The 18,565-nt window shown below is 37.0% G+C and overlaps 1 protein-coding gene across 1 annotated transcript in view; it reads left to right on the top strand.

Annotated features, from left to right (window-relative positions):
• Positions 1-18,565, top strand: part of LOC108688633 (homeodomain-interacting protein kinase 2) — a 32,952-nt gene that overhangs the window by 10,216 nt on the left and 4,171 nt on the right. The window contains exons 2-12 of the mRNA XM_018194974.1: positions 9,372-9,722; positions 15,198-15,515; positions 15,629-15,721; positions 15,849-16,067; positions 16,153-16,525; positions 16,599-16,816; positions 16,912-17,235; positions 17,337-17,516; positions 17,591-17,737; positions 17,816-17,974; positions 18,171-18,561. Of these exons, the coding sequence (XP_018050463.1) occupies positions 9,375-9,722; positions 15,198-15,515; positions 15,629-15,721; positions 15,849-16,067; positions 16,153-16,525; positions 16,599-16,816; positions 16,912-17,235; positions 17,337-17,516; positions 17,591-17,737; positions 17,816-17,974; positions 18,171-18,561 (2,770 nt within the window). The 5' untranslated portion in view covers positions 9,372-9,374. The remainder of the gene's footprint in view (positions 1-9,371; positions 9,723-15,197; positions 15,516-15,628; positions 15,722-15,848; positions 16,068-16,152; positions 16,526-16,598; positions 16,817-16,911; positions 17,236-17,336; positions 17,517-17,590; positions 17,738-17,815; positions 17,975-18,170; positions 18,562-18,565) is intronic.

The following is an 18,565-nucleotide window of genomic DNA, read 5'->3' as shown; positions in this document are numbered from 1 at the left end:
ATTTTAGGTTAACATTACTTTGGCTAATATTTCATGCATTTTTTCAACAGTTACTGAATAATTATTAACGTTGTTTAGTAAATGGAAAGTAAAACTGCTTAGTATCCTAATCAAGATGTAATGTTTTGCCCGCAGTTACTGCGAATAATTTGAATCCATTTACTGAATAAAAACAAGTAAACTACGCAGTATTTTAACTAATCTATTACTATATATTAGACAATGATTGGACAAGTGTCTACGCAAGTTGTATATATTTTTGCCACTAAAATTATTTCGCAGAATCGCTGAATAAAACTCCATCAAATTCTTATCCATTTCCTATGCAATATTGTTACAACTAATGAGAATACAATGATATTAGATAGTATAATTGAATGGGTGATTAGGAAAACTGTATAGTGAACAATTATATTAAAGTGTTTGTTTAGTAAACGGAAAGTTTCAGGGAAATTCATTCACATAATTCAGAATTTCTTTATACTTTTTATGTCTATTTTAGGTTATAAGATATTATACCGAGAAAAAAAATACTTAAATATTTATTTCTGATAAAGATTTATTTGATATACCTACCTAACGTTTATTTCACTGATATAAAGCTTTATTTAAATACGGCGAAATAAAATTTTATTTCTAGTAAATAAATCATCTATTTTATTTTTTACAATTAATGAGATATATTTCATGGAAATGTATATTCCGTTATTACAGTCCACATTTTTTCCAATAAATATCGAAGAAAACATTATATGTAACATTTGCTTGCAAATATTTCGACTTTTCTTAATATAGAATAACTAAATTAACACTATTTTTATAAAAAATAACAACTTCAAATAATTTTTTTATTGAACCATTTTACTAAATGTCATTTTATAAGTATTAAGTATTAAAATTTTAATACTTAATAGAAAAATTATACTCAAAAAGTATGAGCGAAAATTAATTTACAGTAGCGTTCCAGAATTAATTATCTTTCAGTATTAAATTGGCCAGCATTAAATTGGATTTCTGTATAAGAGACAGCGCGCATATTGCGATAACGAACACCGGAAATAACAGCAAAACGAACAAACGCGGTCTTTCGTTAAAGAAAAAAAAAACGTATTCAAGACGCACGAATTTTTCTCGTTGTTTGAAGCTCGAATAAGAATCATATATTCTTTTTCGACAAGATTGACGTCATAAGGACGCGCGCGTGGCCTTCCTCATTGTGTGTTAATTCGTATAAACAATTGCTTAATCGCCATCGCCGGTTGGCTTCTCGTCTTCCACGAAAAGTTGCACGCTCTGTGCTTCGGCGCGCATACTTTGCGTAATAATAACGAGTCGACGATTTATTCCGCGCGGCCGCACGTTTATTTGCGCAAGGGCGGGTTTACGTAAAAATTATAATTAGATTTCACAAAGAGAGCGAAGACAAGGTATTGACGAATGCGAACCTTTAATTTGTTTATGCGGCGGATACGACTTACGAGACACATACTATACTATAATACAAGACTCACTGCGATACAACGGTATCTGTTCGTTCACGCGAGACAGCTATGATTAAGCCTTAATGAACGCGGTCGCTTTCCGAAAATAGAACATTCGATTCAAACTACCGCAACCTGTTCCTTCGTTCTCTAGTCGAGCGTCAGCTCTCTTGAAATGTTTAATTATTAAGAAGAAGCTATAGAAACCTGAAATGGTATTTCCCACGAGAAAGAATCGAGCGCGCAAAGTACGTTCTTTAAAGATATAATTAAAGTCTTATCTCTAAACAGTTTTAAGGCCACATTTTTTTAAAATGCGGATTACATACTGCAAAGTCCAATAGTTTTCCGTAGATAACGAGTATAATTTCTGTTTGTAGAAGTAGTTAAGACGATTTGGGATGCATATTGCGGGCAACTGCGTCGCCGATATGCAGTCTTTATCAGAAGATCCGGTAGAACCACGGCGGATTACGTTACGCGGTCACATTTGCATTTAGGCGCGAGTATATTTACGGCGCACCGTTCGCAGAAAGATTACACTCCGCTCTCTCGATTGTTGGCCGATGCCGTTTCGCGAACACGTTGCACAAATGAAGCCCAATGCACATCCAATTTGTCGGTGTACTTTTGTCGCGCGGAGGATTGCCGGTTATAAATACGGTGCGTAATGTCGGATGTTTATGCTCGCTATATTAGACATTAATTTACAAGTCGAGGTTTAAACTTTATTTGACGTGAGGAATTAATATAATGAATGTTGCGATTAACAACAGAGCGTGTCAACGGCGGCAGTGAATTTTCTGGCGTCATATGTCTAATTTTTATTCGAATTTCGAACAATATATCGCGTCGCGTCGCGTTTTACGTTACGTTACGTTGCGTTGCGTTGCAGTGCCGATGATACTCATGCGAATATCGATATTTCCGCCGCTCGACGATATGCTCTCGCTTCGATACACGCTCCGCTCGATCACTTTTAAAAGCGACTTCTCGCAGATGTGCCGTGGTACATACATATTGATTATGTGCTATCAATGTACGCGGGGTGGATGCATCAGTGAATGACCGGTCACCGGTGCATGACCGCTGAATCTTTACGTTTACTTCTGCGGTCACGTGAAATGACGTGGTTCCGTCTCTTCAAGACGTAAATATAATCGCAGCACAGAAAGAACGGTTTTGAAATATCTAAAAATATATCTAGATATAAATCTGAAACTAATATTGTTAGAATCATCAAAACAATTGTATAAGATACCCACAATCCGATTGCTAGAGTGTTAAAACTGTTTGCAGGATTCTAAGTGCTTAAGTGTTCTACTTTATACTTTGATGATCCAATAAAATTATTTTCAGATCTATGTGTGCCTAGATTTTTAGTAAATATTTCAGTAAAATCTTTCCATTCTAAGATCATTGCACGTAAAGAACACTTTTGTTAAAGTATCTGAACATTTTAACTAAATAGAGATCTGAAAATAATTTTGTTAAAACCATCAAAACAATTATGTAAGATGCTTAAGCTGGTTGTTGGAATGTTAAAACTTTTTGCAACATCGTCATCAACACTTAAGTGTTCTACACTACGTAATTTTGATTAAAGTTTAAAGTTTAACAAAATTATTTTAGTTCTGTATATATCTAGCTAAATTTTTCAGTACTTTACCAAAACTATTCTTTTCGTGTGCCAGATGTTATATACGAAAGATAAAATCTTAATATGACCAAGGAGGAAGTGATTCTTTTTTTATGAATGAGCTAAAAGAAGTGCGGATAAACATTTTTTCTCTTACATGCTTTTCGCGAATGTCAAAGAAATTCCACGTGCTTCTCGATGGCTGAAATACGTAAATAAACGTTGGTTATACATATACACATATTTATGCGCGCGCGCGCGTCACGAACATCATATGAGATGTGTTCTCGCGTTGATTTTGCAGCGTCTTATATTAAGCTCTCCCTACGCATTCATGTGGTAGCAACCTAGAAAAGTGTCACCCTTAAAAATGGATAACCTTTTTATCATATACCGTAGGCGGCGGTTTTTCCTAGCGACACCGCGGGTGTTTTTCTAAAGATAAACTTAGGTGCTCTTTCAGTCTTCCCCTCCAGTGTCTCTTTTTGCGATATTCATCGGAGTGCACTGCCGGGAATCCGAAGCTACGCCACGCCACGCCATGCCACGACGAGCGCACAAGCACGGATGGCGCATTCGGTATTGCTAAATATTGCTCCCGTAACGATTTTTGAAAAATATTACCTCGAACATTGTAAATCTGTCATCATGTGCCCAGCGAGAGATTAACGTTTTATTTGTGCCCCTTGTTTGTGTACGTTGATTCGCCATAAAACGCAAGCTGAACCTATCTATGTATAGGTTGTTTTAAAAGTCCTACAGAAAATAACACGTCTGAGTTTACAAAATAATGGGCTTATATGATAAATTTTACTTGATTTAAAGATAAAATTTATTGCTTTGAAATTTGAGACCGTGAATAAATTCGAGTTATTCATTATGAAAAATTAAAAACATTTCTGCATTCCTCCGTTTTTTTTATTAATTTTAAAAAGATTTCGCAAATATAGAGATCGTTACTTATTAAGCGCTTCGGAAGCGGATCCTCTCAAGCGTTAAAAGCAATAAAAGTAGTTAGCCAACAAAATAAGGAGAGAATTAAGGATCCAATACATAAAATAAATAGTACAAAAAAACAAAATTAACAAAAATAAAAATAAAAAAGTAAAAAATAGAATAGGTAACAAAAACATAACATACACAGAAAAAAAGAATATTTTTGTTTTGAGAATATCTTTATTTTTTCAAAATATAAATCTTGAAATAAGATTAAATCAATATAACTTGCTCATATGAAGAAATTTATTCTTGTTATTTAATAATAATTTTCATGATTTGGGAGAGGAATACAATTACATAGAAAATAACAACATTTTGAAATCGGAATTAAAATTTCTTTAAACTAAAATAAAAAAAATTTTTGTTTGTGATTATACTCTACTCTTAGAACAAGCTTTTTATATTAATTAATAATTGTCCTATTAAAAACAAGCATGTCCATTTCGTGTCCATTATGTGATCTAACCACGAGATGGACGCGTTATTCGTAAAAGGAAAACGCCCATAAGGAGATATATACAAATTGAGTTGGTGAATCTCATAGCTCGTTCCCAAGCTCTTGGTTTTTGGAGCATTTTGGGGCCTCTAAAAGAGACATAACCATCATATGTATAATCATGTATGAAAAAATATTTGCCAGAAATTCCGAATAGGTTTATGTCTACAAATCCTGTTGTAGTATCAAAAAGAGTTATTTTATTATTAAAACAAGAATAATTTTTGTTCTGACGCTATAATGTATTTCAAATAACTTAATTATGTCCAATACTGTTCGTATTATTAGAAGAAGTTTAATTAATTAATTAAGTTAAGTTATATGTGTGACGCACATATAAAAGTAAAGTGAAAATAATAATTCATCTTCATCTTTCATCTTCATTTGATTTTTTAATTTCGAAAGAAAATTTTTATTGTGCTTTTTAGATGATTGTTATAATATTGATACAAGAATATATAATTGCTGAAAGAATATAATTTAAGATTATCCAATCCTTTAAGAAAGATTTTATATTGTTGCTTATATATAGGAAACAACAATTGTGTCGAATGGAATATATTAGTTTTAAATAAATTTTTTTGTGTAAATTTGTGAGAGAGAAAGAGGAAGATAACAGAAATTGTACTTTCCTAAAAGATGACCAGAATTGTCGCATCGCTCACTTTGTATACGATGACTTTTGGGTTACCTTGTATACGATGTCGCGAGTCCGTCGCGAGATAATGTGGATACGATGTGGACCGATCACTTGGATTTCGCTGTTACTTGGCTACCTCGCAATTTTGTCAGAAAAGTTTTCGCCATTCGGCGAGCAAGCTCGGATTTCCCCGTTCATCAATCGATCGGCTTGACTCATCGCGCGGAATATAAGCGCGGCGCGTGATGCATACCTACGTAGTCGTTCTGGTCGTTCATACACGAACATGCGGCCACATGTACACGGGTGCGGGGGCCGCTACAGGGTGACGCAAAGTTTCGTTACTTTTACTCGGGGCTGAGTCACCGTGACGCGGTCTGATGAATTACCCCGAACATATTTCTGACGAGTTATTCCACGGAGTTACGGGCTGCTTATTATTTCGCTGAAACGGATTACCGCGATCTCCATTTGCGTCTACACGTTTTCTACGCTTCACGTTGTCATTGTCGTGTGTTGCAAAATATACGGGTTACATATACAGTACATATACAGTAATATATATATCGTTACATGTACATTATACATAAGTCTTGCTTATTATTTTATAAAAGTCTATACTTTACTATATCTGTTCTATACTTAAAAGTTAAGTCTTTAAAAAAAAATGTATAAATCAATGATTAAACAAAGTTTTAACGAACGAGTGTTTAGTGTAATGTGCTATTAATTTCTTTAATTAATAAATGTTTTAATACTAATGTACTTTAATTAAGATTGGAGAACACGTCTTTCCGTGTATATCACACTGCGTGACATATGGAAAAAAGTAATAAGCTAGGTTCACGTGTGACTCGCCTTGTTTATTATTTTATAAAAGTCCACGTTTGTTCTGTACTTGAGAGTTTCTCTAAAAATATATACATGATTAGTACGTAATTATAAAATTCCAACAGACGTCAAAAATCTAATATAGTTATTAATCTTCTCAATTAATATTTTAATACCAATGTTCAATATTAATACATACTCCGATTAAAATTGGAGAACACGAGGAGTACGTCTTTTCGCAACCCTGCACCAAAATGCGACGGGTATTTTTTTACGATTCGCCAGGCGACCTGCATGGTCGTACTACTTGTTTGCACCACTTTGTTAGGAACCGACGGGTGTCGAGCCGGTTAACTTAAACGTAACTGTACCTCGTGGTACCGTAGATCGTTCATAATGCCGACCAGCATTTCTGACAGTCAGCACTATAATTAGAGCACATCGCGCGGGTAAATGACGGCGGGGACAGTAGAGAGAGGAAAAGAAAGGGGGAGGAGGAGAGAGAGGGGGGGGGAGAGAGAGAGAGAGAGAGATGTGTACTGATATCATAGATAAATTGAAGAAGGGAGGGAGGGAGAACCCGAGAGGGTAGAATTGAAATCGCGTTGTTTCCGAGACACTGCGGGATTGCGATCGATCGGTTGTTTTTGTACGCCCAGTATTATTCGGGCGGCAACTCCGACTATGAGTCACAAACGTATTGTGCAATACTACATATCTAAGTGCGATCAGATAGAATTACGCTATATTGATATCAAATGAGAAAATGGTATCGCACGCCGTTGCAATTAAGGAACCTTCGCAACATTAAGGATATATTATGTATTTTTTATCAAAATAAAAAAATTATGAAAATATTATAAATTTTTCTATATACATTGTATGTGTGAAAATAATAATAGGTATTATATAAAAGAAAGTTTGACAGTGATTTAGAACCTAAATCAATCTTTTTTTTTTCAATAATGAAAATATATTTTAAAAAAATATTTACGATGAAAAAAATTGTATTTAAATTACAAGATTGTATTGTATTAAACTGTTTTATATATATATATATATATATATATATATATATATATATACAATATTCATTTTTATACAAAAAGTATAAATTTTTGATTTAAATCATCTTTTACTGTTAGAAAGGGTGCACTGTGTGCACCTGATCTTTCAATTATTAATCTGAATTTTTTTTTTGACGTTAAACTGATTAATGTCAAAAAGTAAGTGCTGCAAGCGATAACATTTCGGGTGGAGCTCTCATTCTTTGTATGTCATCTTGCATGATATGAACACATCATTTTCGCATACAAAGTAATAATTTTCAATGTAGGACGTAGCAGGGCATACTCACACGTGATCAAGATTTACGATTTTCCGTGATAGGTTGAAGAGCTAAGAAGTTCTTAAAATAGAGAGTTCCGAAACCGACAGGTTATTTCGAGATAAAACGTTAATGTATCCACATGATAAGAGTGGCTAATAGCTTAGAAACGAGCGGCGAAAATTCTCAGCTATGATGGCGACAAAGCAGCAGAGGATAAAAGAACGTCATCGAGACGTAACCGTCGGTTAACCGGTAAGCCTCGTGGAAATTGTTTGCTCTTCGCAAACAAACAGTCGTACTTATTGGAAAAAACCGAGAAGCGCGGCCCCTCCGATTGTTCGCACTTAGAAATATGATATCTGGCGACTGCTCTTTGAGAATCACTGACCTAAACTGACGACGTGGACACACGTCGACGAAGAAGGCTTTAAAATATTCATGGTCGTTGGCTTTACTTTTTGTGTTCCCCGCGGTATTTTTTTCCGCCATAATGGCACATACTTTTGCGTCGAGGTGTCTTTCAAATGTCCGAGGAAACAGTGTCACTACTTGAATATTTAACGTATTGGTGTCGTTTTAATTTTCTGCGATACAGCAAGTTATTTAAGAGCTACTACTATTTTTTTAACAATTAAACATCTATTATTTCAGCTTCAGTATTTATGATTGAATTTCAAGTCCAACAGCAATTCGCGCGCATTTAATTTATTTAATTAAAAGATATATTTAAAATTTGTAAATAAAATTAGACGCCGATGTGAATAAATAGAAGAGAAGGAATTCTATTTTTAGTCAACTGAAAATTTTCGGTCAATCGTTTGACCGAAAATAGAATTCTTTCTTTTCTTTGATTTATTCTTGTCAGTTGAAATTTCACTTATAATACACGCTTTACTGAACTTTATATACTTTATACACGCTTTCTGAAAAATGACGTTCTCTTTTAGTTACTGGTTATTGCAGCAAAATCTCTATATATCTCTTCGATAATTAATAAGACGCTCGCATAGAATACCGATGTGAACCTGGCGCTCAACTTTATCTAAAATAAAAATTAATACCGCATAGACCGTTTGTTTTTTTTATTTACACAAACGGGTACAAACGATTCTCTTTCGAATGCCGTTGATCCCATTTCGATATCTTAAAAATTGGCTAAGTTCGCTTTATAGGACTCGCGCAAAAACTGAAACGTGCTGTATCTCCGAACCCTTTGTACCCTTTGAGGTACAAACGAAAGTAGGAAAGGTACAAACGATTTTCTTTCGAATGGCATAAATGAAATTAAAACAAATCTTAAAATTCCGCGTTGATAATTTTTTATTTTTCACTTTTTGTTTAACTGTTTGAGGTACAAACGAAATAATGATCGGTACAAACAAGTACAAACGAAGTACAAACGGCCTGCGGTATTAATTTTTATTTTTGATAAAGTTAAGCGCCAGGTTCACATCGGTGCATAGAATGAAGCAGATTCTGGTTCAAATTTCAACTGAAGTGATATTTTTTACAATAAATGCAGTGTTTTAAAATGTTTATTAACCTTATTATTAAATTGAAGATCAATGTAATTTGTGATGTTATTTCTAGCTTCAGTTTATCATTACGTTTCAAGTCTGACAAACCGGCGTGCAGTTTAGAATTAAAAAATATATTGGAATGTTTGCCTATGAATATCATCAAGTACTATGATTCGATTTTGATCGAAAATAAGATTTTTTCCTTTTTCATCAAATCTATCAAATTAATACAGAAATATTATTAGGTACAAAGATTCGGCCTCGACTGTATTTGACACTTCTTCCTTATTTGTGTTAATTAAAAAAATCTCTGTCCGAGAAATCGATATTGTAATAAGATATCGATTATAATATTGAATAAAAATTCAACGTCGTAAAGAAATTAATGGACCGCTGACGTTTAACACTAATGAGGTCGTTACTTTCTGATTGCAGGGAATGTGTGACATGTTCATCCAAACACAGCAGACGAGTAGCGTCAACGGCAGCAGCAGCAGCAGCAGCAGCAGCAGCAGTAACAACACCGTTCACCACCCTAGCAAGAAGCGCAAGTTAGATTACAACGTGAGCCAGCCGGTGATCCAGCACGCATTGGTCCAATCGACCAGCGACTACCAATTGGACAATACCGGTCTGCAACAACGGTACTCCGTGAACGGTGCTAATACCGCATTTAGCTCGCTGCACAACAATAATGCGCTGCAGAAGAATAGCCCGAACCAGCAGACCCTGGTACGAGCCTCGACTATCAAGCTCTTAGACACGTACCAGCGCTGTGGCCAGAAGGTTGGTTTCATGCCATTTCCTACGTTTCTTTTGTCGTCGCGCTTCTAATTGTTCGATGGACAATCCATGCCTCCTCGCGTTCCCCGCGCGTGTCTATACTATGCGTCCGACGCGCTAAATCTGGCCTGTCGACTTCTTGTGTCTCGTCCACTATACTTAACCCTTTGTCTGCAATTATACTTTTATTGTTTGATTTTTCAATGACGTTAGCATGATTGATGTCCATTTTTACCAACGTAGATCAATTTTAATGTCAATTTTAATTTACTTTTTTTCTTTATCTCGTTTTAGAACTATAAAAAGATAAAAAGTAAATTACATCGAGATTAATTTATACTGATTAAAAATGGATATGAGTCTCCTTTCTCCTTTTGTCTCTTTTTTTTTTTTCAATAGTATTCGTTATTAATATTTTGACTATCGCACAGGCTTTTGTAATCGATTTCTGGCACCACACTATTATTTTATATCTAATAATATCGGTATATGACATAATTTTATGTTTTTTTTAAATATTCATGAAATATATGTGAATATTTTAAATTGATACGTGCGATGCTTCGAATTTACGCATAAATATATATTCAATTGGCTGTATATTATACATCCAATTGTTTGTCCATATTTCTCGCTACAAACGCGCAGCTATTTGTATATTGTCCTTTTTCAGTACGGCGTGTAATCTGCACAATGAGCAAACAATTCGCAATGTCTCAATGTCATTTGTTTGCCGGTTTCGAGTTTCGCGGCAGCTTGTTGTCGTCTCGCCGTTACTTCGTATTCTCTCGGATCGGCTGTTATGCACACGTATACGTGTGTTATTACGAGAACGGTAATGTTTCGTCGTTAGTTTTCTGTATTCTCCTTAACGGAGGGCAAGCAGAGGGAGAAACTTTCCATCCGCCGTTCTTGTATGTCGCCGTCTTTAGCGCTCCGGCGAATAAAATTTAATGATCGCTTACCGCTTATTGGCATACGGCGCAGATCGAGAGCTAGATCGTTTTAGCCGAGACCGCGTTTGGCAACGTGAAGTCGTGATACTTCTCGCTTCGCAACTGTGATGCCTCTTGCTGCAAGCCGCGGCGAAAGGGAAAGGCTCGATCTGCAACAATCTCTAGATTGTACAGCAAGAAGATGCTGTACCGTCCGTTCGTCGTTTGTATGTCGTTTCACTGCTTATCCGTTGCGGATTTTACGTACCGATCTCTCGGCTGCCTCTCACACACAACAGTCGCGTCACGATCGTTCAATAGAATCGCCCCGCGATTAATCGGCTGCCGCGACGAGGCTAATCCCAAAGATGGTCTCTCCGAGAGAGACCTCGTAAAGCTTTTGACGTGGATCTGTTTCTGGTGTGCGTGGCACTAAAGCTTAACTAACGCTTAAGAATCGCACTAATACCTCGTCTGACACGACATCAGCCTCGGTACGTTTCCTCTCGCGCTCGTCATTCTTATTTGTTCCAGCAAAGTTTCGCGTCGCAGTTGCGACTCGATGTCGATTCGGTGATATTGCACGATTCGAAGCTACATGTCACGATGTTTTCGCTGATTCATTGCGCTTGCGATATGAGTGTCTCCTAAACATTCTCGTTCCGCTATATACGATTAGGTATACAAAATATCTCGTGACGTCGTTGCGTCGTGCCGCTTTGTTATGTCGCGCGATTCTCGCCGTTCTGTTGCAACACTAATATGTACATTTCTACCATAGAGATTAATTTTAATCTCAATTTAACTTACTTTTTATTTTTTTTTCTAATTTTAAGAATTAGAAAAAAAAACGATAAGTAAGTTAAACTCGTGCTTCGCAATATTTCGACATTTTTTCATCATTTAATATGTTGATTAAATTGCATTAATTAATTTCAAGGAACTAAAATGAAAATGACAACTCCTATAAAAAGAATGAATGCTAAATTTATTTTAACAAGAATAATTCAAATTTACTGATACTTATATAAAGAAAAAGAACTAATATTGTAGTACATTCAAATATATTTATATTTTAATATTATTTCTCAGTGAAAGATGAATTATTTTTACTCATCAGAATGTTTATTATTTAAACGCGTAGTAACTCCATTAGATCCACTGTCAGCTCCAAAGGGATAATTGATCCCCAATAGACCCACATCAACTCCGAAGGGTTAATCTACGTAGGTAGAAATGGACCTAAGACTTGCGTGCGTCGAGAACTTCAGATTGCCGAGGTTCCAATACTCATTTCTGCCAATGTAGATAAACTTGAATCTCATTCAATTTATTCTCCATTTTTTTTTAATTCTTAGAAGAAGTTGGACGGAGATTAAAGTTAATTCTACATTGGTGAAAACAGACATAAATCATCCGGCTAATCTGAAGTTCCTGGCTATTTAAATAGCATGCAGTAGCCAGTAACGGAATCTTTTGGCGTGAATGCCAATGTCCCGTAGTATTCCGAAATGGTCGACAAGCGGTCCTCGATTGATCTTTGCGCATTCTCATCGCGTGTTTGATTTTGCATTTACGGCAAAACGCCACGTCCAAGAGGTAACGAGCTTCTAATGACAGAGGAGGTATCACAATTTCCTTGACGCTCGTTAATTCTCCGATTTGCGATCGTATGGCGCAACGTTGTAGGAAACTGACGTCTATTACCAGGAAACTAACTTTATGAGTACCACTACAAACGAACTCGATATTCGTGGTGCTTTATACACCCTCCCCCCCCACACACACGCACGCACGCACACACGCACGCACGCGCGCACGCACGCACACACACACACACACACACACACACACACACACACACACACACACACACACACACACACACACACACATACACACACATATGTTATCATCTCGCGTACAACTCGCCGATCGATTCGAAAATCCTGAAACATGGGCACCTGCTAACTCTGTAATATCGCTTTATTTATTTTTCTTCTTGATGTGCCATTCTTCTAGCGAAGGTTGCGATCGTTAAGATGATTAAAATCTTGGATAGCAATTCTAAACTGATCAGGTGCTTTTATTAAAATTGATAGTTTTTAGCCAAGATGATATTCTTCTTCTTCTCATCAGAGATTCCTTTCTCTTTTTATCTTTCCTTGAATGACTAATTATGTTATTTCTTCATTTCATAAATGTGCTCCCGATATTCTAACTTTCTCTATTTAATGGAATAAAAAAAATTTTTCATTTATTTATTAATCCTTTGTGGACCTCATTTGGGATCATCCCCTTTTATTTTATAATTGCTCGCTCTCGATTTTTATGAAACTTGCCCTATGAAATAATTTAGCTTTATTTGAATCTGAATTGTCAAAAATTCAAAATGATAGTTTCAATATTGCGTGTATATGGTTAGAATTTTTAATAAATAATTTGATTATAATAAAATTTGGTTTTAAAGAATTTTTAATTGCAAAGTATAACGTCAACTTTTCAGTTTTGCTTTATTTGAAACTCATCAGTGCTATGTAAACAATGTACTGATTTTTAGATTCATTTTCAAACTTTGATTATGAGTTCTATGACACTAGATCCTCTTTCATGAAGGTTATTTACTTTGAAATTCAATATTTTCAGGTTACATTCAAAACTCAGAGATATCAAAAATTTCTTAAAACCATGTTTCACGATAATCAGATCATTTTTTTTTAAATTTGAATTTTAGAATTTTGCGAAAACTCTAAAAAAAATAAGATCTTCCATTTGTTAGAAAACTCTGGTCTTTAAAAGAAAGAACAAATATTTGTCATCTGATACGAGATTGGCTTTGCTCAGAATGTCGCGGCAGAACAGAGAATACGCAACCGTGCTCAAGCGAACCAGGAGATGAGTTTGTTGCCACCCGGAAGCGGGTGTATAGTTGACGAACGCCCGAGGAAAAGCCTTTGCGCGGATAATTCGATTCCTCGAAACCATAAAAATTCTTTCTTTTCGCTCAATCGCTCTCCACGTTCCTCTTCGGCCTGAAATGATCTTCGACCGGTCTCAACTAATGATCATACACCGCGTGCACGTGCACCCGAATCGCGCACCGGCGATGATAATTACAGAGCAGCAGTGATCGTATTTCGGTTACAGCTATCAGTTGCAACACCGTTGCGGGGTGTCACGAGCGCGTAGTTGACGGCGTAGATAACGTTTCCGTATGGCGTAGTTAACTATCGATTGTACTTTCAAGGTTCCCATTACATATTTCATATCGCCTTCGCGCGGATATCGCGGATATGCGCACATATTGTCCGCGTGACGTCGCGTCCGCGAAATTCTGCCTGATTCACGAAACTGTGACCAAGCGCGACATCACCGGAAACGATCATTTCGTCGATGATCAGAGGAGAAAGAGGCACGATTATTTCCTCAATTCCCTTCTGATCGATGAGCAGGCGTTTGATTCACACAGTGCCGTTGCTCACGTATAATAGAACGCAAAATGTACGCGATACGTAACGTTGACTCTATAGACACGCGTTCGTTAATTGATCTCCAACGGCGCGCGAATGCGAATCACGCAATCGGTGGCGATCGAAGTTTTCTTTTGCGTCGATGTCGACGCGGAAAATCTCCGGCTCTTGGGCTCGTCTGTCACAGATAGTAGCTCGCATCTTTGCCTTTTCTGGACAAGTTGTAGTGTGCGAGTTGTATGCCGTTGAGAGTTGTGTACTCTTACAGAAATTTAATTCTACCCTGGTGAAAATTTTTCTCACAATTTTTTACACGAATTGAAACAAATCGAAACAAATTTTTTTATATAAATTGGAACAAATTTCACTTATTTTTTATTTGACCGATTTTTCATTTCTACGGATCTTTTGTAATATGTTGTTAATTTAATTAACACAATGGAGTTAAACAAGTTAAGAATTGGGATAAAGTTTCCAAAAACGTCTTCCAATTTTGATGAAACTTTGTAAAAATATTTATTGTGGGTTAAAATGAAAATTCTTAAAAATATTTTTTGGCAATTCCTATGGGGCACCTAATCATTTTTTAAGATAAAATAAATATAATAATAATGTATTAAATTTTATTTGAATTTAGTTTATTAGATTATTTAATAAGTATATAGTTAGTGAACGTTGTTTACTTGAAACTAAATAGTTTAACCGACGAAAATGGATTGATTTTGACACACATGGAAGTTAGAAATGTTTAGAAATTATTTAACTCGAGAGATTGTGGATTACCCCATATTGCTGCTTGAATATCTGACAGTGTGGAAGGTAGTGATTAATTATATATTTTGAACATTAAAAGCACTGAACAATAGTGCTTCTAATACTTAAAGTATAAGTAATTTATTTCAATATTAAATTGGATTTCTGTAAGAGTATCGACGTATTGTCCTTCAGCGTAATTGCTTTTATTTTACCGATCTCCCAACTACTCAACTTGATGCCCGCTCTTCCGCAGTCTATTTGGTGGCAATTTCTTAATACTCAAAAATATATTTTTATATGAGGTATTACTTCTATAGAGAAAAACTTGGTCGAGGGAAGGTAATGGTGACGGCCTGGCAGTCCATTCCGCCAATGCGAATGTGGTGGGTAGTACTGTAGTGTCGCAGCACCATACCCAACAGCAACAGCAGCTGCAGCAACAACAGCAGCAACAGCACAGCAAGCAGGCAAGCATGACGGCGCATAGCAAACAAGTGGCCAACGCGGCCAACGGTGGCGGCAGCAGCAATCCCCAGGGCGACGGGGATTATCATTTGGTGCAGCACGAAGTTCTTTATTCCATGACCCATCAGTATGAGGTCCTCGAGTTTCTCGGCAGAGGTACTTTTGGACAGGTAAGAACAGAACGCGTAATATGACTGTAACCTTTTTATATTTTAAACTATTTATTGTTCATCCTTCTCCTGTGAGAATGGATTATGTATAAATTGACAATTGATTTTTGTAGGTTGTAAAATGTTGGAAAAAAGGGACAAGCGACATAGTAGCCATCAAAATTCTTAAGAACCATCCATCGTATGCGCGCCAAGGTCAGATTGAGGTACGTATCGCGTAAATATTAGTAAAAACAACGACGCAAAGTGTGCAGACGTATATTTGTGTGTAAACATCAACTGAATTACATCCTATATTGAGCAACTTATCATGTTTAAAAAACGTTTTTGCAGGTCTCCATCCTGTCTCGACTTAGTCAGGAAAATGCGGATGAGTTCAATTTCGTGCGCGCCTACGAGTGCTTTCAGCACAAATCACATACCTGCTTGGTATTTGAAATGTTAGAGCAAAACCTCTACGATTTCTTGAAGCAGAATAAATTTTCACCCCTACCTCTCAAATACATTAGGCCCATTCTCCAACAAGTGTTGACCGCGCTATTGAAATTGAAGGTACAGTATCATCATAATCATGCGTGCGCATTTGGTATTTGGATCGACATTGAGAATTAACGTGCAAATGCCTTTACCTTTGCAGCAATTAGGATTGATACATGCCGATTTGAAACCAGAGAACATTATGCTGGTGGATCCAATGCGTCAGCCCTATCGAGTGAAAGTCATCGATTTCGGATCGGCCTCGCATGTATCCAAAGCCGTCTGCAACACTTATCTGCAATCACGATACTATCGCGCACCCGAGATCATACTAGGACTTCCGTATTGTGAAGCGATAGATATGTGGTCACTCGGCTGTGTGGTCGCAGAATTGTTTCTGGGATGGCCTTTATACCCGGGGAGTTCCGAGTACGATCAAATTCGATATATAAGTCAAACGCAGGGCCTACCGACGGAGCATATGCTAAACAACGCCAGCAAAACAACAAAATTCTTTTACCGGGACATGGACAGTACGTAACTTGATACAAAATAACAATATCGAATAGCACGAGCTTTTCTTATAAATTCCACATATATTTTTAGGTACATATCCATTTTGGCGATTAAAGACACCGGAAGAACACGAGGCAGAGACTGGTATCAAATCCAAGGAAGCGAGAAAATATATTTTTAATTGCCTTGACGATATCGGTCAGGTTAATGTACCGACTGACTTAGACGGCGGTCAACTCTTGCCAGAGAAAGCGGACAGGCGAGAGTTCATTGACCTCTTGAAGAGGATGCTTACAATGGACCAGGTAGTAATATCTAATTGATGCTCTTAATTTATTAAAGAGATTTTCTTTTTACACACGTATGGAGTTTTTCTCATACGAATGTGTTATTTGTGTTAAAGGAGCGCCGTATAACACCCGGCGAGGCACTGAATCATGCGTTTGTTACTCTGGCACATCTAGTCGATTACGCGCATTGTAACAACGTCAAAGCTTCCGTCCAGATGATGGAGGTTTGCAGGCGCGCGGGAGATTTTACTGCGAGTCCTGCGCATCATCAGGCTCCGCCGGCGCCTCAGCCACCTCCACCAACGTCTTTAGTAGCCAATTTTGTACCGACTACTAATGGCAGTGCGGTGACTCTCACCTTCAACAACCAATTGTCTAATCAAGTGCAGCGATTAGTCAGAGAACATCGCACCGCACAAACAGGATATGACAATCTGGTATGTTTATATAACTCTTGTATTACATCTCTTATATTTTAAGTTATGTAACATTTTGTAAAAACGGTTGGCTCTATATAATTTATATTTTCTAATTTCAGTACCAAATATATAGTAACAGCAGTAGACGAGCGACACAATATAGTGGCTCGTCTAGCGGATCCAACAGCGGACGAAGTGGAGTTCACGATTTTCCACATCAACTAGTACCCGGCATATTATGTCCACCACATGGCTACCAAACTATGCCAAGTCCTGCGAAGCACGTAGTTGTTGCTCAAGTAAGAATAGTTATATGAATTATAATAAGTTCATTATTGGAACGATTAGTCATAAATAACAATTTATTTCATAGCCACCACAAGCGCAACAAGCACCTCTGCAGATACAATCATCCATTATATCGCAGCAAGCCGTGGCCGCGGCGGCTGTAGCTGCTCAACAACAATACGCTGCAGTTCCCGTGTCTATGGTCGAGACTGGTCGGCAAATGTTGCTTACCGTAAGTAAAATAATATTAACCTCCAAATGACTGTATAATAGTCTGTTATGTTTTTATATACATTTATGATCATCATAGAATGCTGTGCAGACATCTTGGCCTGGTGGAAGTCGTCAAATGGCTGCGATCGTACCATCGTGGCAGCAATTGCCACCGCAGCACATTCAACAACCACTCCTCAGCGATACTGGAGATTGGGGAAGGCCCCTAATCGTCGATAGCTCTGCTATTCTACAGGTAGTACTTGTTAATAAATTGTTCATAATATTCAATGAAAAATTGAAGTTTATTAATATATGCATGTCGCTTTTCTTTCTTCTTTTGATATTTTAGTTGTCACTTCATCTTCTATAAAGCATTCTTCGTAATGTTTTACACGTTATAAAATTAGAAAATTCTCAGTTTTTAACTAATCTCCCTTGTTTTGGGGAAGGATCAGCGGCCGGTATTTCCTGTCACGGAAGTTTACAATGCTAGTGCACTTGTCGAGCATCCGTCACAGAGCTGGGGCAAGCGCACCGTCACCAAACATCATCAGCATCATGTAACGGTACCTCAGCAGACTCAGCATAGACATGAACATAAGAAAGAGACCCAACAACTGAGTCCTGTGAAGAAACGGGTAAAGGAGAGCACACCGCCGAGTAGTATGCGACGACACTCACCGAGCAGTCATTGGCAAGAACAGCCAGTTCAGTCTCATCATCACAGTAGTAAACACAGTAGTAGTCATAACGTGGAGCATCAGCCAGTCGCATCCGTACGGCAACAGACCATCACGATCGATGACACGCCTTCGCCAGCCGTTTCCGTTATCACGATAAGTGA

Source organism: Atta colombica, unplaced genomic scaffold (genome assembly GCF_001594045.1).
Source record: "Atta colombica isolate Treedump-2 unplaced genomic scaffold, Acol1.0 scaffold236, whole genome shotgun sequence".
NCBI lineage: Eukaryota > Metazoa > Arthropoda > Insecta > Hymenoptera > Formicidae > Atta > Atta colombica.
This window is presented reverse-complemented; position numbering and strand designations above follow the sequence as displayed.